This window comes from Henckelia pumila, chromosome 3 (assembly GCF_033568475.1).
Source record: "Henckelia pumila isolate YLH828 chromosome 3, ASM3356847v2, whole genome shotgun sequence".
Taxonomy (NCBI): Eukaryota; Viridiplantae; Streptophyta; class Magnoliopsida; order Lamiales; family Gesneriaceae; genus Henckelia; species Henckelia pumila.
The window spans coordinates 48,698,586-48,721,610 of record NC_133122.1 but is presented as its reverse complement, the minus strand read 5'-3'; the positions used below and the strand labels follow the sequence as shown (position 1 = coordinate 48,721,610).

At 36.9% G+C, this 23,025-nt stretch overlaps 1 protein-coding gene across 4 annotated transcripts; it reads left to right on the top strand.

The window, feature by feature from the left end:
- Positions 1 to 16: 16 nt before the first annotated feature.
- LOC140887099 (uncharacterized) lies at positions 17 to 22,969 on the top strand. Of its 4 annotated transcripts, none has more exons than XM_073294137.1 (35): positions 17 to 281; positions 1,085 to 1,756; positions 1,849 to 2,580; positions 2,713 to 3,096; positions 3,216 to 3,791; positions 3,880 to 4,278; positions 4,399 to 4,821; positions 4,952 to 5,329; positions 5,448 to 6,026; positions 6,121 to 6,705; positions 6,820 to 7,338; positions 7,716 to 8,327; positions 8,442 to 8,882; positions 9,248 to 9,850; positions 9,954 to 10,403; positions 10,772 to 11,374; positions 11,484 to 11,933; positions 12,068 to 12,475; positions 12,602 to 12,862; positions 12,945 to 13,379; positions 13,515 to 13,901; positions 14,109 to 14,492; positions 14,644 to 15,021; positions 15,164 to 15,592; positions 15,740 to 15,874; positions 16,024 to 16,449; positions 16,556 to 16,822; positions 16,971 to 17,408; positions 17,551 to 17,913; positions 18,131 to 18,547; positions 18,679 to 19,107; positions 19,232 to 19,630; positions 19,770 to 20,171; positions 20,711 to 20,872; positions 20,950 to 22,969. In XM_073294137.1, exons 1-35 carry the CDS (start codon positions 252 to 254, stop codon positions 22,780 to 22,782), a joined length of 16,389 nt encoding a protein of 5,462 aa, XP_073150238.1. In that variant the 5' UTR covers positions 17 to 251; the 3' UTR covers positions 22,783 to 22,969. The 4 variants fall into 4 exon arrangements, with proteins under 4 accessions (XP_073150238.1, XP_073150237.1, XP_073150236.1 ...); XM_073294136.1 differs by having other exon boundaries at positions 17 to 293; positions 12,068 to 12,469; XM_073294135.1 differs by having other exon boundaries at positions 17 to 293; positions 19,235 to 19,630.
- Positions 22,970 to 23,025: the final 56 nt, after the last annotated feature.

The following is a 23,025-nucleotide window of genomic DNA, read 5'->3' as shown; positions in this document are numbered from 1 at the left end:
GTGGCATTTTGTCAGCTTTTGCCTACTTTTTAGCCTAATGCTTCAATCACACATACAATACTATTTTCATTCATCTGCCATATAAATTCACATGTCTACAACCAATCCACTCATAACTTTAAATCAAGAATATACTATTATTTTTTTTTAATTATTGTTGTTATTACATATGTAAGTGTAATTACCTCCAATATTAAATTTCCGAAGTTACATTATCATCCCACCTTGAGCTGATCCCAAGCACTGTTGCAATGGCCAGTGGAGTTCATATTCATGAACCTGTGTTGGATACAGTAAGTGGTGTTTGTCACATTTGATCTTCATTTCATGAACTTTGAACTGAGATTTATACTCATTTTAAGCAGCTTTTTCTTCTGCTTGCTAAATTTGAAGTAAGATTATGATCTTCTTGAGTGACTTTATTTTTTTTACCTGAATAGTGACACGATGCTTTGATCAGAAGTTGATATGATGATTCTAGAGGAAATTTGATAGTCTGGAACATAGTTCCAGTATAGTTAACATATGATTTCACTGCATGATTTCTGTTTATCATCTTCTTTTCTTCAATGTTGGAGCTTGTTATTTTGTGCCAAAAAGGCTCTTTACTGGTAAAGCTTGATCAAAGTACTAAAGTGTATTTAGATAATTTTATTAAAAGAAAACCAATTGGGATCCAGTTTAACCTCTGAAAATAAGGGTGTTTGGGCTAGCAACAGAATCAAAAACCATTTTGATCCTCAACTGAAACAACTTTTTTGTGAAATTTTCGGTCCTTTTCTGCATGATGTCATGAAATAAGTTTTCTGCAAAATCAAACCAATCACATCATCAAGATGCCTAATATGTGGAAAGGGTCGATCCTAAACCTTTAATCCAAAGTAAATACTGATAGATGAATAGAATGGGGGAACTGTAAAGTGATGATATCAAGCAAATTCTTTTGTTATACTTCCGTATCCAAGAATGTACCACTATGTCATTTTGATGCTACGCTAGCAATGTTCCATTGCATACAACGTGGCTGATGATACCAGGTTTCTCTGGGCATAACATCAGACAATAACATGTACTTTTATTGCAGCTGAGAAGGGAAGACGAAAACGAGAAGTCGATGGATCAAGCTAGCTTCATTACCCTTAGTAAAATTCCCCTAGAGGGGATTATTGGATCCCGCCATACACCTATCGAACATCCAGTCACGTTGGAAACCGATTTTGAGGTAAAGGATTCGGTAAAAGGTAACGAAGGCAGAGCATCAACAATTGAGGGTGAAAAGTTTTTGAAATCACCCTCAGTTGCCGAGGTTCATTTTGAAGTAAACAACCTCGCACCAGATGTCTGCCAAGTTACTAAGAATGCAGAGAAAGTGGCAACAGAACATGAAACCGTTGCTTCGCACGTTGGGGAAGCTAAATTGGATGCCGAAGAATCAAATGGTCTGGAGAAAGGCTTGGTATCGCCATTGGAAGTTGCAGTAAAGAGCCAAGTTGGTCATGATGAGTCAATACCTGTGCATGAAGCCGGATTACCTGAAAATAAAGAGGACAGTGAAAGCACGATTCCGGAGAAAGCAGCGGCGCATATAGAATCTTTGAATGTAAATCCTGAGGATACTAAAACATGTGTTACGGTTAATGACACAGAGTCAACAAGCTCAGTCGAGGAGAAAAACATGGCATCATCAACTTCACCAGACATCCCTGGCGAAAAAATCGAGCAAACTACATTCGACACGAGCCAGGAAACTCCGGAGGTACATGAATGGACAGAACTTCAACTTCAATAGCATATAGCTGTTATTTTTGAAAAAAAACTAATAATATGGTTACTTCATTCTTGTTGCAGAATATTTCAACAATTGTGCCAAATGAGGAAACCGAACAAAACTTGAGCATCAAACTGGATGACTCACAGATGAAAACTGATGAGAACTTGGAAGAAGAAAATAAAAAGCCTGAATCAACTCTTATACCTGAGGGAAAAATCAAGGATGAAGAATCGCAAAATGGATTGTTTGAGACTAAAAATGAAACAGAAACGGTGATTCGGAAGGGAGAAGAAGTCATTGAGAAGGGTGTTGAGTCCTCGCCAATAGCTGCTTCCGAGGCTGAGGATATCGAAGCATCTACTTCAGATCAAGACACAAAAGCAAGTGCTCTCGAAAATCAAATCCTGACTGAAAATCCACAAGAAATAGAGGTTCACGAATCAGAGTGCAAACCAGAGAAGGAAACTACCAAGGAACAGGTTATAACCGAAACTACAACGAGGGATGCTAGTCATGATGAGACGACGCCTGTAGATAAAGCCAAGATCGAGGATGAAGAACCAAGCAAATCTGATTTGTTAGAAAATAAGGAAGATGCAGAAAGTACAATTCCGGTGGAAGAACTGATAGTGGAGAAACATTTGGAGTTCTTGAATGCAACTCCTGACAATATTAAAGCATGTGATTTAGTTCAAGACACAGAAACAGAAAGTTCAATCAAGGAGAAACTCCCACCAGCAACTCAACAAGAAATCCAAGGGGACAAAATAGAGCAAACATCATTTGACACAAAAGAGGAAACTCCAGAGGTACTTGTTAGAACCCCATTACAAACTTAACTTCATCATCGTCTACATGAATGACAAGAGTCAAGAACAAATAGCCATATTGTAAAAATATGAATAACAATAGAGATAATGCTTATTTTATTCATGTTGCAGGATATTTCAAAAAATGTATCAAATGAGGAAACTGAACAAAACTCGGTTGTTGAAGTGCCATTTATTACAGAAGCTTTGAGAACTGATAACAAGACCGAGGAGAAAATTAAGGATGAAAACCAGAGAGAAAAAGACTTACCTGAAAATAATAATGACACAGAAACTGAGTTGCTGAAGCAAGAAGTAACCGAGAAGCCCGTTGAATCCTTGCAATTAGCTAGTGTGGCAGAGGATACCAAAGCGTCTACCTTAGATCACGAGACAGAAATAAGTGCTCTTGAAAATCAGATCCGAACTGAAAATCCACATGAGAATGTGGCTGATGAGACAGAGAGCAAACCTTGTGATGTAGTTGACACAAAGAAGGAAACTCTCGAAGTACAGGTGATCGTGAAAAGCTATGCATTGGGTATTTTCTAGAATAAATGACTGGACATCTATTGAAGAACGAAGTTTCATGTTCTGAAAATCAATAGACTGATTGATTCTTTTAAACTCTGCAGGATGTTTCAACAATTGAATCAAAGGATGACAATGAAGAAAACTTGGTGATCAAAGAGGACGAGAGCGAAAAACCTTTATTGAGGGACGAATTAACAAGAGATGCTGCTGGTGATGAGTCAACATATATGCACGAGAACAAAAATGAGGGCGAGGACCAGACAAAAGCTGACTTGTTTGAGAATCGGAACAGTGCAGAAAGTTTGTCATTAATAGAAGATAATACAACACCGAAGCCTGTTGACTCTCCACAAGTAGATGCTGAAGATGTCAAAACTCATGTTTTAGATCAAGACGCAGAAACAACAGGCCTAATTTCAGCATCTGAGGGGAATTCCAATGATGGCGAGTCTGCGGTGAAATATGAGGGCAAAACTGAAGATGATGATAAAAAAAGAGTCCCATTGTGTGATAATGAGGAAAATCCTAAAAGTAATGTACAGGAAGCAGCACAAATTGAGACACCTATTGAGTCCTTGCAAGAAACTCTGCCAAGTACAGTTCCGGAGGGATTCATGGATGACAAAACAGAGGAAGAAACAGTTGATGCAATACAAAAGGACAAGGAGATTCTAGATGTACGTGAAGGACACAACATCCAGCAAATAGCTATTATTTTCGAAATAATCTGATTGTATGGTTAATGATTGTTTATTCTTGCTGCAGAATATTTCGACAATTGTGCCAAATGAGGAAGCCGAACAAAACTTGAGCATCGAACTGGATGACTCGCTGACGAAAACTGATGAGAACGTGGGAAAAGAAGATGAAAAACCTGAATCAACTCTTATATCCGAGGGAAAAATCAAGAATGAAGAATCGGCGCAAAATGAATTGTTTGAAACTAAAAATGAAACAGAAACAGTGATTCAGAAGAGCGAAGAAGTCATTGAGAAGGGTGTTGAGTCCATGCCAGCTTCTGAGGCTGAGGACATTGAAGCATCTACTTCAGATCACAACACAGACACAAATGCTCTCGAAAATCAAATCCCAACTGAATATCCACTAGAAATCGAGGTTGACAAATCAGACTGCAAACCAGAGAAGGAAACTCCCGAGGAACAGGTGATAACTTAAACTGGACATTTGTCTATAGAAAAATTAATATCTATATTGTGAAAAACAAAACTAGTTCCCGAAATTTTTCTTCAAAATCGATGTAGACTAAGTGATCTTCCATTTTAGGTTGAGGATGCTTCAACCTCGGCATCTATGACTAGTGAGGATGCCTCACAAACAAAACATGAAGCACATTTGGAGAAGGAAGGTGAAAAACCATGTTTCACAGAAGTTTCAACGACGGATGCTGGTCATGATGAGACAACACCCGTAGATAAGGCCATGAATGAGGATGAAGAACCGAGCAAATCTGATTTGTTTGAAAATAAGGAAGATACAGAAGGTACGATTCTTGTGGAAGAACCGATCTTGGAGAGCCATTTGGAGTCCATGAATGCAATCCATGATGATATTAAGGCATGTGATTTAGTTCAAGACACAGAAACAAAAAGTTCGATCGTGGAGAAACTACCAACAGCAACTCCACAAGAAATCTGGGGTGACAAAATAGAACAAACAGCATCTGACACGAAAGAGGAAACTCGAGAGGTACTTGTTTGAATCACAGTACAAACTTAACTTCATCATCGTTAACATGAATAACACGAGTCAAGATAAAATAGTCATATTGTAAAAAGAGGAATAACAATAGAGATGATGCTTATGATTCGTATCGCAGGATATTTCAACAAATGTATCGAATGATGAAACTGAACAAAACTCGATTGTTGAAGTGCCATTTGTCACAGAAGCGTTGACAACTGATAATGAGACCGAGGGGAAAATTAAGGATGAAGACCAGAGGGAAAAAGACTTGCTTGAAAATATTAATGACACAGAAAATGAGTTGCTGAAGCAAGAAGTAACCGAGAAGCCTGTTGAATCCTTGCAATTAGCTAGTGTGGCAGAGGATACCAAAGCGTCTACCTTAGATCACGAGACAGAAATAAGTGCTCGTGAAATCCTAACTGAAAATCCACAAGAAATTGTGGCTGATGAAACGGAGAGCAAACCTTGTGATGTAGTTGACACAAAGAAGGAAACTCTCGACGTACAGGTGATCCTGAAAACATTTGCATTGGCTATTGCTAGAATAAATGACTGGACATCTAATGAAGAATGAAATTTCATGTTATGAAAATCAATAGACTGACCGATTCTTTTAAACTCTGCAGGATGTTTCAACAACTGAAACAAATGATGACAATGAAGAAAACTTGGTGATCAAAGAGGATGAGCGCGAAAAACCTTTATTGAGGGAAGAATCAACAAGAGATGCTGCTGGTGATGAGTCAACATATACACACGAGGACAAAAATGAGAGCGAGGACCAGAGGAGAGCTGACTTGTTTGAAAATCCAAACAGCGCAGAAAGTTTGTCATTAATAGAAGATAGTACAATACCGAGGCTTGTTGAGTCTCCACAAGTGGATGCTGAGGATATTAAAACTCAAGTTTTAGATCAAGATGCAGAAACAACAGGCCTAATCTCAGCATCTGAGGGGAAATGCAATGATGGCGAGTCTGTGGTTAAATATGAGGTTAAAACTGAAGATGATGACCAAAAAGAAGACCAATTGTGTGATAATGAGGAAAAGCATGAAAGTGATGTACTTCTGGAAGCAGCACACATTGAGACGCCTATCGAGTCCTTGCAAGAAACTCTGCCAAGTAGGGTTCCAGAGGGATTCATGGATGACAAAACAGAGGAAAAAACAGTTGATGCAATTCAAAAGGACAAGGAAATTCTAGATGTACGTGAATAACACAACGTCCACTTCAATAGAAAACGGCTATTATTTTTGAAATAATTTGATATGGTTAATGATTACTTTATTCTTGCTGCAGAATATTTCAACAATTGTGCCAAATGAGGAAACTGAACAAAACTTGAGCATCAAACTGGATGACTCACAGATGAAAACTGATGAGAACTTGGGAAAAGAAGATGAAAACTCTGAATCAACTCTTGTACCCGAAGGAAAAATCAAGGATGAAGAATCGACGCAAAATGAATTGTTTGATACTAACAATGAAACAGAAACGGTGATTCAGCAGAGCGAAGAAGTCATTGAGACGAGTGTCGAGTCCTCACCAATAGCTGCTTCTGAGGCCGAGGATATTGAAGCATCTACTCCTGATCATGACAAAGAAACAAGTGCTCTCGAAAATCAAATCCCGACTGAAAACCCTAAAGAAATTGAGGTTGACAAATCAGAGTCCGAGGTTAAATATGAGGTCAAAACCGAAGATGATGATAAAAAAGAAGACCAATTGTGTGATAATGAGGAAAATTCTGAACAAATTGAGACACCTGTTGAGGCCTTGCAAGAAACTCTGCCCAGTACAGTTCCACAGGGATTCCTGGATGACGAAACAGAGGAAAAAACAGTTGATGCAATTCATGAAGACAAGGAGATTCTAGACATACAGGTGAGAATGTTCATAAACTGAACTTCAATGTCAGTTGCTAAACTAAAAAATTCTAGAGCATAAAATTTTCCTTTTAAGAACTTGAGAGTTAATGGAATCGTATTCTTCCTGCAGAATGTTACAAAAGCGGTGTCAAATGAGAAGATTGAACAAATGGATGGATCACCAATACAACATGAAGAATCTTTGGAAAAGGAACATGAAATACCATCTTTGGTTGAAACTACTGAAGATGATTCATTACTTCAAGGGGATGGTTCACAAATACAAAGCAAGGAATCTTCAGAAGAGGAAAGTGAAATGACATCTATTATCGAAGCTTCACCAAATAACATAAACGATGACAACCCTGTAAATGTTCATGAGGACAGTAGCGAGCATGAGGATGTGAGAAAATATGAATTTGGAGAAACAGAAATTACTTCACAGGAGGAAGAAGCACAAGTCAAGACGCCAGCCAAGTCATCAAATATAGCTGCTGAAGATATCATAGCATCAGATTCATGTCAAGAAACAGAAACGAAGTGTTCACAAGAGGAGCGAACCTTGAATGAAGAAGAAACTGTGTGTGAACAGATAGAGGCCGAAACACTTGACGCAGCTGACACAAAGACGCACACTTTGGAGGCACAGGTAAGAATTCAATTATTGGCTTAAAAGAAATTGTTAACAAAACTTCTTGAAGTGTCCATATTATAAGATTCGAAACAGTTTTATATTTGGATATTATAGTTAAGATTCTTTTTTAATTTTTAAAGATAATCTGAAGTAAAATTAATAAAATCTCAAAAATTAAATCATAAATGAAAATCTACAAGAAATTGTGTCCGGAAAAGAAGAGTGCGCAGAGTGCAAAACATGTGATGTAGTTGCTATGATTTAATGAAGGAAATTCTAAAGGTAAAGGCCATAATAAAGAACCACAAACTGAGACACGGTAATAGCATATTTATGTCCTTAAATTATTTTTGAAAATCAATAGACTAAGACGATTTTTCTTCTTGCTGCAGGATGTTTCAACAATTGTACCAAATGATAACAGTCCAGAGAACTCAGCGACTGAAGAGAATGATTTGCAAATGAAAAATGAAGAGGCTTTTGTAAAAGAAACTGAAAAACCATCTGTCACAGAAGCATCAGTGACGGATGCTTCTGGTGACAATTCAGCAAATACGTGTGAGGACAAAGTTGAGGGCGAGGAACAGAGAGGAGCTGAGTTGTTTGAAGATAAAAAGGATATGGAAAGTAAATTGTCAAAAGAAGAGGAGATACCGGTGAGACTTGTTGAGTCTCCACAAGTAGACACTGAGGATATTAAAACATATGTTTCAGATGAGGGCGCGGAAAAAACAGGCACAGTAGAAGCATCTGAAGGGGGTGCCGGTAATGATGAGTCTGCAGTAAAAAATGAGGTCGAAACTGAAGATAATGACAAAAAGGAAGATGAACTATCTGATAATGAGAAAAATCCTGAGAGTGGTGAACTTCTCGAAGCAGCACAAACTGAGAAGCCTATTGAGTCCTTGCAAGAAACTCTGCCAAGTACGGTTCCACGGGGATTCCTGGATAATGACACTGAGGGAAAAATAGTTGATGCACTTCCAAAGGACGAGGACGTACAGGTGAGAATATTCATAACCTGAACTTTAATGTCATTAGCTAAATTGAAAAACTCTAGAACATAAAATATTTCTTCAAGAACTCAAAGAGTTAATGGAGACGAATTCTTCCTGCAGAATGTTACATCTACTGTGCCAAATGAGAAGATTGAGGAGAACTCATTAATTCAAATGGATGGCTCGCAAATACAACATGACGAATATTTGGAGAAGGAACATGAAATACCATTGATTGAAGCCTCGACAAAGCATGCCAATGATGATGAGTTAATTGTTCACAAGGATAACGTTGAGCATGAAGATCCAAGAAAAGTTGAATTAGAAAGTGAGAAAGATACAGAAATTAATTCCCAGGGGGACGAAGCACAAATAGAGACACATATCAAGTCCTTGCAAGTGGCTGCCAAAGATATTATAGCACCAGACTCATATCAAGGAACGGAAACCATAGATTCTCAAGAGGAACGAATCCTGAATGAAAATGAAATTGTGCACGAAGAGACAGAGGTGGAAAGACTTGATGCAGCTGGTACAAAGAAAGAAACTCCCATGACACCGGTGAGAACTATACTGTTGTCTTAAAAAGTGCATTATTCACCTATTTTCTCAAGTTGTTATTTTAAAAATATAATTTTTATTTTTTAAAGATCTTAGCTAAAAGTATTCAAAGCTTGAATCAAATAAAGTCCACAAGAAATTTGAGCAAAAAACCATGTGCCAGAGTGTAAAACATGTGATGTAGGTGCCATGAAGGAAATTCTAGAGTTGCAGGCCGTAATAAAACAGAGACTTACTTTAACAGCATAAATTACTGGAAATATATTGAAAGTTTAAATGTAGATGTCTATGTCCTGACCAAAAAATAGCCATGGAATTTGTCGAAAATCAGTAGATTAAATTAGTGGATTTCATTCTTGCTGCAGGATGTTTCAATATTTGTATTAAATGATGACAATGAAGAAAACTTAGTGATTGGAGAGGATGATTCAGACATGAAAAATGAAGAGAATTTGGGAAAGGAAAGCGAAAATCCATCTTCCATAGAGGCATCACCGTTGGATGCATCTAGTGATGAGTCAACAAACAAGTGTGAGGATAAAATTGAGGGCGAGGAACAGACAAGAGCTGAAGATACAGAATGTACACTGTTGAAAGAAGCGGAAACAGCAGCACGGCATCTTGAGTCTCCACAAGTAGATGCCGAGGATATTAAAACATATGTTTCAGATCAAGGCACGGAAACAACAGGCCTAGTAGAAGTGTTTGAGGAGGTTGTCGATGATAATCAGCCTGAAGTTAAATGTACGATTAAAACTGAAGACAAAGACCAAAAAGAAGATGAATTGTGTCATAATGAGAAAATTCCGGACAGTACTTTACATCTGGAAGTAGCAGAGACAGAGAGGCCTTTTGAGTCCTTGAAAGAAGCACTCCCAACTTCAGTCCCACGAAGTTTCCTGGATGAAAAAACAGGGGAAAAAATAAGCGATGCAACTGAAAAAGGCAAGGAAACTCGTGAGATACAGGTAAGAATCTCATATAACCAAACTTAATTGTCACAGTTGAAACATACTGTATTAATTATTCTTTTAAAGAACTCAGGACTTGAGTCATGTATTCTTGCTGCAGAACGTCACAAGCATTGTTTCAAATGAGAACATCGAAGATGATTCATTGCTTCAAGTGGATGGCTCACAAATGCCGTGTGAGGAATGCTCAGAAGAGAAAAGTGAAAGAACACCTATTATTGAAGCTTCAACAAAGAACGTAAATGATGACAATTCCATAAATGTTCACGAGGACAGTATTGAGCATGAGGATTTAAGAAAAGATGAATCGTTTGAAACTAAAGAAGATACAAAAATTATTTCGCAGAAGGAAGAAGCACAGGTTGAGACAGGAGTCAAGTCATTGAAGATAGCTGCTGAAGATATTATAGAATCAGATTCATGTCAAGAAACAGAAACATCGAGTTCCCAAGAGGAGCGAATCTTGAATGAAGAAGAAATTGTGCGTGAACAGATAGAGGTCGAAACACTTGACACAGATGACAAAAAGATGGAAACTCCCGAGGCACAGGCAAGAATTCCATTTTCGTCTTAAAAAGAGCATTATATACAAAATTTATCTAAGTGTTGCTATTAAAAGATATGAAACAGTATATATTTGGATGTCGCATGAAAAATTTATATTAAGGATAAGCTGTATAGAAACTGAAAAAATAAATCCTGACTGAAAATTTACGAGAAGTTATAAAGTGAATAAGAAACGTGTGCAGATGTTCAAAACATGTGATTTAGCTGCCATGAAGTATATTCTAGAGGCCATCATAAAAAAAACCATAACTGGAAAAATATTGAGATTGGATATTTATGTCCTTTAAAACACTACTATGGGATTCTTTTGTGAAAATCAATAGACTAAGATGATTTTTATTCTTGCTCCAGGATAATTCAACATTTGTACCAAATGATGACAGCGAAGCAAACTCAACGACTGGAGAGAGTGATTTACATATGAAAGATGAAGAGAATTTTGGAAAAGAAAGCGGAAAACCGTCTGTCATAGAAGCATCGACAGTGGATGCTTCTGGTGATGAGCCAACAAATAAAGGTGAGGATAAAGTTGAGAGCGAAGAACAGACTGGAGCTGAAATGTTTGTAGATAAAAAGGATACAGAAGAGGAGATAATGGAGAAGCTTGTTGAGCCTCCACATATAGACACTGAGAATATTAAAACTTATGTTTCAGACAAAGGTGCAGAAATCACAGGCGTGGTAGAAGCATTTAAGGGGGTTATCGAAGATGACAAGTCTGCAGTTAAATATGAGGTCAAAACTGAAGACAATGACCAAAAAGAAGATAACCTGCGTGATGATGAGAAAAATCCTGAGAGTGGTATACTTCTGGAAGCAGCACAAGTTGAGAAGCCTATTGAGTCCTTGCAAGAAACTCCGCCAAGTACAGTTCCACGAGAATTCGTGGATGACAAAACAGAGGAAAAAACAATGGATGCAATTGAGAAGGATATGGAGATTCTTGACATACAGGTGAGAATATCATAAAATTGAACTCTAGTGTCAATAGCTAATACAAAGCATACTAAAAATTTATTTTTTTTAAAAGCTTGAGATTTATTGAAATTGCAATCTTCCTCAGAATGTTGCAGAAACTATGTCAAATGAGAAGATTGAAGATAATTCATTAACTCAAGCAGATGGCTCACCAATACAACATGAGGAATATTTGGAGAAGGAAATCGAAATACCATCTGTGATTGAAGCTTCGACAAAGCATGCCGATGCTGACGAGTTAACAAGTATTCACGAGGACAACATTGAGCACGAAGACCTAAGAAAAGTTGAATTGGTTGAAAGTAATAAAGACACAGACATTAATTTGCAGAAGGACGAAGCACAGATGGAGACATCACCTGTCAAGTCATTGCTAGTGGCTGCTGAAGATATTATAGCATCAGATTCATATCATCGAATAGAAACAACTTCTCAAGAGGAGCAACTCCTAAATGAAAATGAAATTGTTCATGAACAGACAGAGGTCGAAAGACTAGATACAGCTGATTCAGATAAGGAAACTCCTGAAGCACAGGTGAGAGCTATCTCAACTTCATCATAACAAAGTTTGGCATGCACTGGGATGATAAAAGCTTGATTCATATAGAAATAAATTATAAAATATCTTTAAGATTATAAATGTTTCTGAATGTATTACTTTTGGTGCAGAACATTAAGGAGAATTCACGGATTCCGGAGGATGGATCAGAACAAATACACGAGGAACTTCTTGAAAAAGAAAGCAAAACACCACCTTTCTCAGATACTTTGACAACGGAAGCCAATGATGAAGTGCCTGAAGTTATTCATCAGTATAAAATTGAGGGTGAAAAGCTAGAAAAAATTGACAAGTTTGAATGTGACAAACATGAAGAAATTACTTTGTTAGACAAAGCACCAGCGGAAAAACTAAACGAGGCATCAAAAGAAGATCTTGAGGATATCAAAGACATTGTTTCAGGTGCAAACGTTACGGAAAGAAGTTTGATAGAGGTGCAAAGCCTAAATGAAAATCCACGAGAAATTGTCGGTGATCACATGGATGAGAATATAGTTGACAAAGATCCTGAGGTAAGGGTAAGATTTTATTAGTAACTTATTTTCAATACTAAAAATTTGATTTGTGTTTGAAGTGTAAGTGTACATAGGTAATATGCTTTCTTTTATATAAAAAAACTAATGCATATTATATTCTTATGTCAGGAAATTGAGGATGAACTCTTGGACAAAGATGTCAAGCTCGCAAATGAGAAGCACACAGAAATTGGTTTCATAAAGGAAGAAGAACCAGTGGAAAAGCTCCAAGAGCCCGAGAAGAAAGATCTTGAGGAAGTTAAAGCATTTGTATCACATGAAGGCACGGAAACAAGTTCCATAGAGGAGCGAGACTTGACAGAGATTGCACAAGAAAGTGTGGGTGATCTGTTGGAGGATAAGAAACTTGCTAAAGCTCAAGATATACCGGTCAGAATTTTATTACTAAACTTAGAGTTGAGTTAAAAGGCATTCAATTAAAAAGGGTTTATGCAAATTCATTCTACTGCAGGATTTCACACCAATTGTTTCAAGTGAGCAAACTGAGAAAAATTCATCAATCCAACCAGATGGATCACAAACGAAACATGAGGAACTTTCTGAAAAGGAATGTGAAATGCTATCCACACCAGAAACTTCGTTTCTTCATTCCAGCAACAATGAATCAATGACCATTGATGAGGAAAATCTTGAGAATGAACACTCAAACATAGTCGATAAGTTTGAAGATGAGAAGCATACAAAAATTGCTATAATAAATGATCAAGCACCAGTGGAAGAGCCTCAAGAGTCCTCGAGAAGAGATAACGAGGAAGTTAAAGCATTTGTATCCTGGGAAGGCGCAGAAACAAGTTCCGCAGAGACGCAAGGTTTAACAGAAATTTCACCAGAAATCATGGGTGATAAGTTAGAGGAGAAAATAATTGATAAAGTCGTAACAAAACAGGTTGGAATTCGATTGGTATCCTAACTTTATTATCACAAACTTATCAACTAATAATTAATCCGAACAAACGAGATTTAATCAAGAATTTTTTTTCTTAAACTAAAAATTTTAACGTGTGCTTCATTCTTGTTACAGGAGTTCACTAAATTTATTTCAGATCAGAATGCTGAAGATATTTCCCTGATGCCAGTGGATGACTTGCAAATCAAACATGAGGAACTTTTGGAAAAGGAAATTGAAGCATCACCTTTGTCAGAAACTTCATTGCGAAACTCCAACTTTAATGAGTCAACAATTCTTCACCAGGACAAAATTGAGGATGAACTCTTAAACAGAGTTGATAAATTCGAATCTGAAAAACATGCAGAAATTAGTTTGATAAAGGAAGAAGCACCTCTGGAAAAGCTTAATGATTCACCATTGAGAAAAGATCTCGAGGAAATCAAGGCATTTGATTCATCTGAAGACAAGGAAACAAGTTCCACAGGGGAGAGAAACCTAACAGCAGTTCCACAAGAAAATGTAGGTAACCAGTCAAAGGGGAAAATACTAGTTACAGAGGCACCAGCAAGAACTTTATTAGTAACTTAACATCCAGAAACTTACATTATGCATGTTGGACTAAGAAAGACAAAGTTATCGAAGACTAACTTTTTACTTCAATGAAATATACTAGGCATTTTTTCTATTCAATTAAATCGAGCTGATGAGATTTTGCAATTACTACAGGATTTTACCACTGTTGATGCATCACAAATTAGACATGAAGAACTTTTGGAAAGGGAAAGCGAAGCACCACCTTTGCCACTGCTTCATTCTAGCGATGGAAAGTCCGCAATTGTTCACACAGACAAGATTGAAGATGAAGAACTAGAAAAGGTTGATAAGTTTGAAGGTATTGAATCTGGAGAAGCTACTTTGTTAAATGAAGAAGCTTCGGCAGAAAAGCTTACCGAGTCATCTGAAGATCGTGAGGGAATTAAAGAATCTATTACATGTGACGGGACCGAAATAACAAGTTCGACAGAGAAGCATAACTTAACTACAATTTCACAAGAAACTGTAGATGATCAAGAAGAGGAGAAAGTACTTAATATAGCGGGAGAGACATCTGTAAGAACTCTATTCACAACCTCAGCTCATTATCACGAATTTAGCTTATATATGACAGAACATGAATAGACAAGTTTTAGAGTATGAAATCGCTAAATAATATTTTCTCATTAATAAAAGGTATTGATGTATATTTTCACCATTGTTGCAGGATTGCACAACAGTTATTCCAGATAATAATAACACTGAAAGAAATTTATCGGTCGAAGTTGATGCATCACAAATGAAACATGAAGAACATTTGGAAGAAGAAAGCAGAATGCCATCTTTGTCGTTGTCAAATACTAGCACTGAAGAGCCAACAATTGTTCACGAGAACAAAATAATGGAACACGCAGAAATTATTTTGTCAAATGAAGAAGCATTTGAAAATTCCTCAAAAGAAGAAAATGAGAATGTTAGAGCATCTGTTTTGTGTGAAGACACAGAAACAAGTTCTTTAGAACAAGAAAATCTCAAAGAAAATTCTCGTGAAATCGTGGGTGATCAAGTAAAGGATGAAATAACCGATATTGCTCAAAATGCACCGGTAAGTTTGTCATAAACATTTGATCTGAATATGTCAGACATATGAGGTACAATATTAGTAGCAAAGTTCTAAAGGACTGAAGGTTACTTAAGAAGTATTTTATCTTAATACAGAGTTGACAGCAATTTCATGTTTGCTGTAGGATTTGACAACAATTACTTCAGACGAGAATTCAAAAGAAGGTTCATTAATCCCATTAGATGGATCACAAATAAAACATGAGGAGCCTCTGGAAAAGGAAAGCGGAACACCATCTATGTCAATTTTGGACACCACGATTGAAGACTCGACGATTCCTCAGGGCCACGTAACTGATGATCAAGACCCAAGAAAAGTTGATGAGCTTGAACATGAGAAAGATACAGAAGCTTCTTTACTAAAGGAACCCACACCAGCAGAAAAGGTTACCGAGTCCGCGAAAGATGATCTTGAGGATACTAAAGTATTTCTTTCATGTGAAGATAAAGAAATAACAAGTTCAGTAGAGGAGCAAAGCCAGAAAGCAAATCAACAAGAAATTGTGGTTGATCAAACACAAGGAAATGTAATTGATTCTGCTACTGAGGCACTGGTAAGAAGTTTGGCAGTGGAGTGATAATGTTACCACAAAGTTTCTAATGTTGGAATTAGATATGGAGAGTTCTGAAAGAATGAAATTAACTCATGAATATTTATTCTTTAATAAAAAATAGTTGATTTATACTAATTGTTTCTGCAGGACTTTATAGAAACTGTTTCACGTGAGAATGCTGGAGAGAATTCATTGATCCAAGCTGAAGAATCAAATGTGAAACATGAAATCGTGAGTGATCAAACAAAGGATAATGTACTTGAAACAGCTCCTAAGGAGCAGGTGAGAAGTTTGTTAGTAATTAGGTAACATCATTGTCACAAATTTTCTTTATGTGTGTTGGAATAAGAAAAAAATGAAAGAGAACTAACTCAGGAATCTTTTTATTCTTTAATTAAAAATGGTTGATTTATATGTTATTTTTGTTTCAGGATTTTAAACCAGTTATTTCACACGATAACGCTGAAGAAAATTCATTGATTCAAGTTGATGAATCACAAATGAAACATGATGAGTTGGAAAAGGAAAGTGAAACGCCATCTTTGCTTATACTGGATACGAGCAATGAAGAGTCGAAAACAATTTATGAGGACAAGAATGAGGTTGAAAACCTAAAAAAAGTTCTGGACTTCGAGTGTGGAAAACGTGAACAAATAACTTCAACAGAGGAAGAAACACAGGTGGCAAAGGTCAATGAATCCTTGAAAGAAGACCTTGAGGATATCAAAGCACTTGTTTCAGGTGAAGATTCAGAAACAACTAGTTTTGAAGAGAAACAAGGCTCAAAAGAAAATCCACGAGAAATTTTGAGTGATCAACAAGAGGAGAAAATTCTTGATATAGCTCCTGAGGCACAGGTAACTTCGTAAGCATAAGAATAATTAATATTGAGAGAATGATATTACCCTTAGAATATTTTCTCTCTGATTCAAAAGAGTTCATGCATATTTAATTTTGTTGCAGAATCTCATAAAAGTTGTTTCAAGTGAAAATGTTGAAAAGGATTCAATTATCCAAGAGGATGGATCACCAACGGTGCATGAGGAAATTACGGAAAAGGAGGGTGAGACACCATCTTTATCCGCAGCTTTGACACTGGACACCACCATTGAAGATTCAACTGTTATGCACGAGAACAAAATCGAGAATGAAGACACAAGAGAAGTTGATACATTTGAATGCGAAAAACATGTAGACGGTGAAATACCTGATGCAGCTCCTGAGACACTGGTAAGAATTTAATTTGTGACTTCACTATAATAAACTTACTTTATGTACGTATGCTGGAATAAGAATAGCTGAGATGAGAAAAAATGAAATTAATTACAAGTCATTTTTCTTTAATTGAAGAGCGTTGACGACAATTTCATTGCTGCAGGAGTCCAAAATAATTGTTTTGGATGAGAACACTGAAGAAAAATCCTTGAACCAAGTCGATGAATCACAAACAAAACACAAGGAACTTTTGGGAGAGGAAAGCAAAACAGTGTCTTTGTCAGAGATTTCATTACTGAATACTAACAATGAAGATTCAACAACTGTTGGCGATAACAAAATTGAGAATGAGGATCCTGAAAAAGTTGACAAGTTAGAAAGTGAGAAACACAAGGAATTTCCTTTAACAAAGGAAGAAGAACCAGGGCAAGTAGTTAACAACCCCTTGCAAGAAGATAACAAGGAAATTAAAGAATTTGTTTCATGTCTGGACACAGAAACAACTAGTTCTACAGAGGACCAAAGCGTACAAATAAATCCACAAGAAGTCATGGAAAATCAAATGGAGGAAAACATTATTGATACAACTCCTGAGCCACAAGTAAGAATATCATTAGTTATTTTAGTATCATAGTATATCTATGATGGAGTAATATAGGCACATATCTAGAAGTATGAAATTTCTTTGGAAATATGTTTTCTTTAATTAAAACAAATTGATGTGTATTTCATAATCGTTGCAGAATTTGACAACTTTGGTCTCTGACGAAAACACTAAAGACGATTTATCGCTAGATGATGATGAATCGCCAATTAAACATGAAGAACTTTTGGAAAATGAAAGTGAAAAGCCATTCTTGTCGATTCCAAAAACCAGCAATGAAGAACCATCATTTATTTGCGGCAGCAAAACTGAGAACGAAGATGTAAAAAGAGATGAGAAGGTGGAACAGCTTAATGATTTCCCAGAAGGACCTGAGATAATTGAAGTATCGGTTCCTAATGAAAACTTAGAAACAACAATTCCTATAGAGGAGCGAAGCCTAACAGAAAATCCACAAAAAAATACAAAGGATAAATTAGTTGGCGTAGTTCCAGAAGCACTGGTAAGAATTTTATACATTGCTGACTTAGGTAGTGTTTGGGATTGCTTGAAAAAAGCTCAAGAGCATTTTTCTTAAGCAATCCCAAACACCTACTTTAATGACCAAAACTTTAATAATGTCTACTGAAATAAGAATATAAAAGTTTTGAAAGAATGACATTAGCTTAAGTATTTATTTTTTAAAACCACGAGTTGATGCATATTTCATTCTGAATCAGGAGTCAAAAACAATTGTGTCAGATAAGAACATTGAAGAGACTTCATTTATTCTAGAGGATGGATCACAAATGAAGCATGAGGAAAATGTGGAAAAGGAAAGCGAAATGCCTTCTGTGTCGGAAAATTCAATACTGAATACTAGGAATGAAGAGCCAACACATTTTCTGGATGAGAAAATTGAGGATGAAGATCAAGCTAAAGTCAACAAGTCTGAATGTGAGAAACATGCAGAAATTACAGAAGTACCGATGGAAAATCTGAACTCATCAAATCTGGAGAGTACTGAAGCGTTTGTTTCAAGTGAAGATATTGAACCAAAAAATTCTACAGAGGAGCAAAGCCTAACAGTGAATCCGATAGAAAATATGGACGGTCAAACAGTGGATAAAGTACTTGATAAAGCTCTCGAGGCACCGGTAAGAATTCACTTGTAACTTAGATTAATTGTTACAGAACCTAATTTTACATGTTAGAATATGAATAGCAAAGTTTTGAGAGAATAAATTAACTTAGGCAGAGCTTGATTCGCAATTCATTCTTGCAACAGGATTTCAGACCAGTTGTGCCAGATGATAACAATGATGATATTCCATCGATCCAAGTGGATGGATCACAAATGAAACACGAGGAACCTTTGGAAAAGGAAAGCAATGTGCTTTCATCGTTAGAAACTTCACTGGCGAATCCCAACAATGAAGAGATGGAAACCATTCACAAGGATGAAATCGAGGACGAAGCCCTTGAAAATGTAGACGAGTTTGAAAGTAAGAAGTGCTCAGAAATTAAGTTCAAGGAAGAAGCACAAGTGGAAGAGTCTACAGTTTATAAGGACATTAAAGAATATGATTCATATGAAGACACAGAAGCAAGTGCTCGCCAGGAGCAAATCCTAGCTGCAAATCCACAAGACATCTTGAGTAACCAATCAGAGGACAATGTTATTGATGCAGCTGACTCAAAGGAGAAAATTACAGAGGTAAGCATTTAACTTCGTCATCGCAAACCTATGGAGTTTGCAATAATAATAGCAAGGTCTGAAATAATTTTTCACAAGTTTATTCCATTTAATCAAAATAATTATGAATGTTTCTTTCTTGCAGCAGAATTTACCGGTTTCAAATGAGAACGTTGTGAAGGATTCGTTAATCCACATAGATGAATCAGAAATTAAACATGAAGAAAATTTGGAGAAAGAACCATATTTGGAAGAAACCTCAACTGTGGCGGCCAACAATGAATCATCAACCAGTCATGAGGACGTGATTGAAGAAGAAAGTGGGAAAATTGTAGAGAGTACACTGTTAAATGAAGGATCACCGGCATATGAGGCTGACGAGTCCTTGCAAGTGGTTTCTGAGGATATTAAAGCACCTGTTTCATGTCAAAAGACGGACACAATAAGTTCAAGCATAAATGCAGATCCACAAGAAATCGCGGGAGATCAAACAGATGACAAAATCAATACAGATGGCACAAGGGAGATAACTCTTGAGGCAGTGGTAAGCATTTTACTAGAAATTTAACTTCTGTATCACAAACTCAGTTGCGCTTTCTGGAACAATAATGGAAAATTTTTAACTGAACAATAATGTTTTCCTTTTACATAAAAGAATTTATGAATATTTGTTATTGCGCCAGAACTTGACAACCCTGAATTCAAATGAGAATGAAGTACTGGATTCAATTACCCCACAAGATGGATTAGAAATTGAACACAAGGAAACCTCGATGTTGGCTGACAGAGAAGAGCCAATAATTGTTCATGAGGACACAATTGAGGGTGAAGACCTCAAAAAAGTTGATACATTTGAAAGTGCGCCACAAACAAAAAACACCTTGTTAAAGGAAAAGGCACACGAGGATGAGTATGTGGATTCCTTGCAAGTGGCATCTGAGCCTGTCAAAGCATCTATTTCATGTCAAGACAGAGACACAACAAGTTCTTTTGAGGAACAAATCCTAACTACAACTCCACAAATCGTGAGCGATCAAGTGGAGGAAAAACTTGACGATACAGCTAAAACACGGGAGGAAACACCGGTATGGGTAAACATTTTACAATTTAACTTTAGTTATTTACACCCTGATATCTTCTAGCACAGCAATTCATTTTCGTTTTACCATACTAATTGAAACATCTGTACAAGAAGTGATTTTTAAGATGCATCATTCATCTTTATCATTGAAATGAAGACCTCTAGCTGTTCCAAAGTGCAATATCTCCAAACCCCTCGAGGCTCAAGACACACAGATTTTTATTCAACAAACTTTGCCAAGAGACTGCTTGTTCAAACTAGAGATTCCTTATGAAACAAAAAACAGTTTTACTTTCACCTAGTTTATTAGCTTTCACAATTTTTTTCCTTCTTCTTACCTATTAACTCATTTTCCCTAATTTAAACCATGTATAAACATCCAACATGATTGCAATATCAGTTTCAGAAATGAAAATATTTAAACCATGTATAAAAAACCAACATGATTGCGAAATCGATTTTGGAAATGAAAATGGATTCTCTTGGGAAACACTATAATTTCTCGTTACGTATTAACAAGCACCGATTTGATCTCATATACAGGCTAGCAGCTCTGTTTTAGCGTTTCAAGAGGATGAAGCCAACAGAATCGGAGTTGATGACATTAACAGTGTAATGATAGAGGATGAAGTAACAGTAAACAGATCTAATGCCGCTGAAAATGATGATATTTGTTCCTCAGACAAAGTGCAAGCAAAGGAAGAGGTATAGATGCTATTCCCACACACCCCATATAAACTGATTTGCTGATAATAACCATTCAAAGCACATCTATTCCACAGGAAATGGAGATAATATCAAAAACGGAAATTGATGAGGAAGCAGGCAAAGATGATACCTGGATCAAACTAACTGATGATGAAATCAATGAAACTTCTATGGAGGAAAAGGAGATTGATTTTTCCTCTCGTGACAAGGATACTTCTGAAATCACCAAACATGATGGTGCCGAGGATATTCCAAAAGGTAACGAAAATTCCAGAGACAAAAATGAGTTTCTTGAAGATGGATACTCTTATGGAAGCACAGAATCCACCACACCTATAGTAAATGAAGATGCTGAAAAGATAGACAAAGACATAAAAGCAGAAACAGTCATTACTGAAACTGGAGCTGCTTCCAGTGGTTTACCAATAACAGGAGTACAATGTGGACCAGAGGAAACTGCAATTGAAGATAGCAAAGCGAAGGAAACAGAAACGTCATCAGCAGCTGAAGACCGAGAATATCAAGGCCAACACACCAAACTCCACAAGTCTCCTCCTCCTTTATCTCATGTCAAGGATTCTGAGTCGGAAATGGCACAGGAACAAGGTAGAGATAATCTTCAAAGTGGTGATGATACAAATGATGATATAAAAGAATTAGATGAAGGCTCTGTTGCAGTATCTAATGAGGGGAATTTTCTCGAGACAAATTTGAACGAGAAGATAGAGACCGAAGTTACACCAGGAGAAAAGGAAGCATCTGCAGTTCAACGGGACCTGGTGTCAGACTTTGTTGTGCAAGAAATACAAGAACAAGCAGGAAAAACTGTTGAGGCTGTCCCAGAAGAAAAAGGAATAAAGGGTGAACAGGGTGAAATAAAATTTGATGATTCCGATGACTTAAAAATAAATTCCAGCACCATGGTTACAGATAAGGTTGCACCATCAGATATACTTTGCAGTTCCACTAGTGATGCAGGGCAAAGAGCTGTGGGTCAAGAAACTCAAATTGTTGTGCAAGAAAAAGAACAGAAACCAGGAGAAGGTAAGGCCATTGAGGCTGTCCCAGAAGAAAAGGGAATCAATACTGAAGAAGATGAAATAAAAGAACACGACTTTAATGTCTTAAAGGAAAATTCCCGCACTGAGGCACTAGATAAGGTCACACCAGTCAACATTCTTCAGGGTTCCACTACTGCTGAAGTGCTAAGAGCCACTGATGAAGAAACTCCAGAGCAACATGGCTTGGATGAAGCTAGCCTAAAAGAGACCGAAGGAGGCTCTGTGTCTACCACAGATAAACTTACAGTTATCGGAGCAGATCAGATAGGTGATGCAAACTTTGATGGTTCAGTTGCCAGCAACAAAACTCCGGTACTGCAGCATGGAGACTCTTCAGAAAGTTTACAGACTGAAGGAGAAAAACAGAAGACATCAGAACCGGAGAAAGGAGAAAAATGTGGAAACGAGGTAACAGCTAAACTAACGGAGATTTCAGAATCAACAGAGATGGATAAGCCTTCACTGTCAGGACTTATTCAGGAGCCCGTGAAAGAAGTCTTGAAAGTCGTAGATCATTCAATTGATAAAAAAGAGCCAACTACCAAAGAAGAAGAGTTACAGGCAGAGAAATCAGATGAGGTGGAACAAGTCGAAGCGAAAACAGACGAAGAAAAAGATGGTGAAGAGGAATCGTGTGAGCATCAAATATCAGACTTGAGCTCTGATGCTCCGGTCATGGTGGATGCAACAGACAGAGATGTGAAAGTTACTCCTAAAAAATCACACAACATATTATCTGGCGTAGGATCAAAGGTTAAGCATTCAATTTCCAAGGTAAGGAAAGCAATCACTGGTAAGTCTTCTCAACCGAAGTCAGCATCCCCAAAATATAGTGAAAAGATTTAAATAGCCTGTACATTAGATAATTCCTAGAGTTTGCTTTGAATTTTTAAAATTTGTGCTTGCTTGTGAAAAGGTTTGTTTTTGTGTATAAGTTTCTGTAGTAGCGAATTCCTGTATGATACGAATTATTATAGTTTGTACTTAGTGTATTGCAGAGCAGGGATGTAACTTTTACTATAAATTTCAATCACACCGTTTGCATATAATATAATATGAGGTAATGCTACTGAAAATGCATCTAGTATA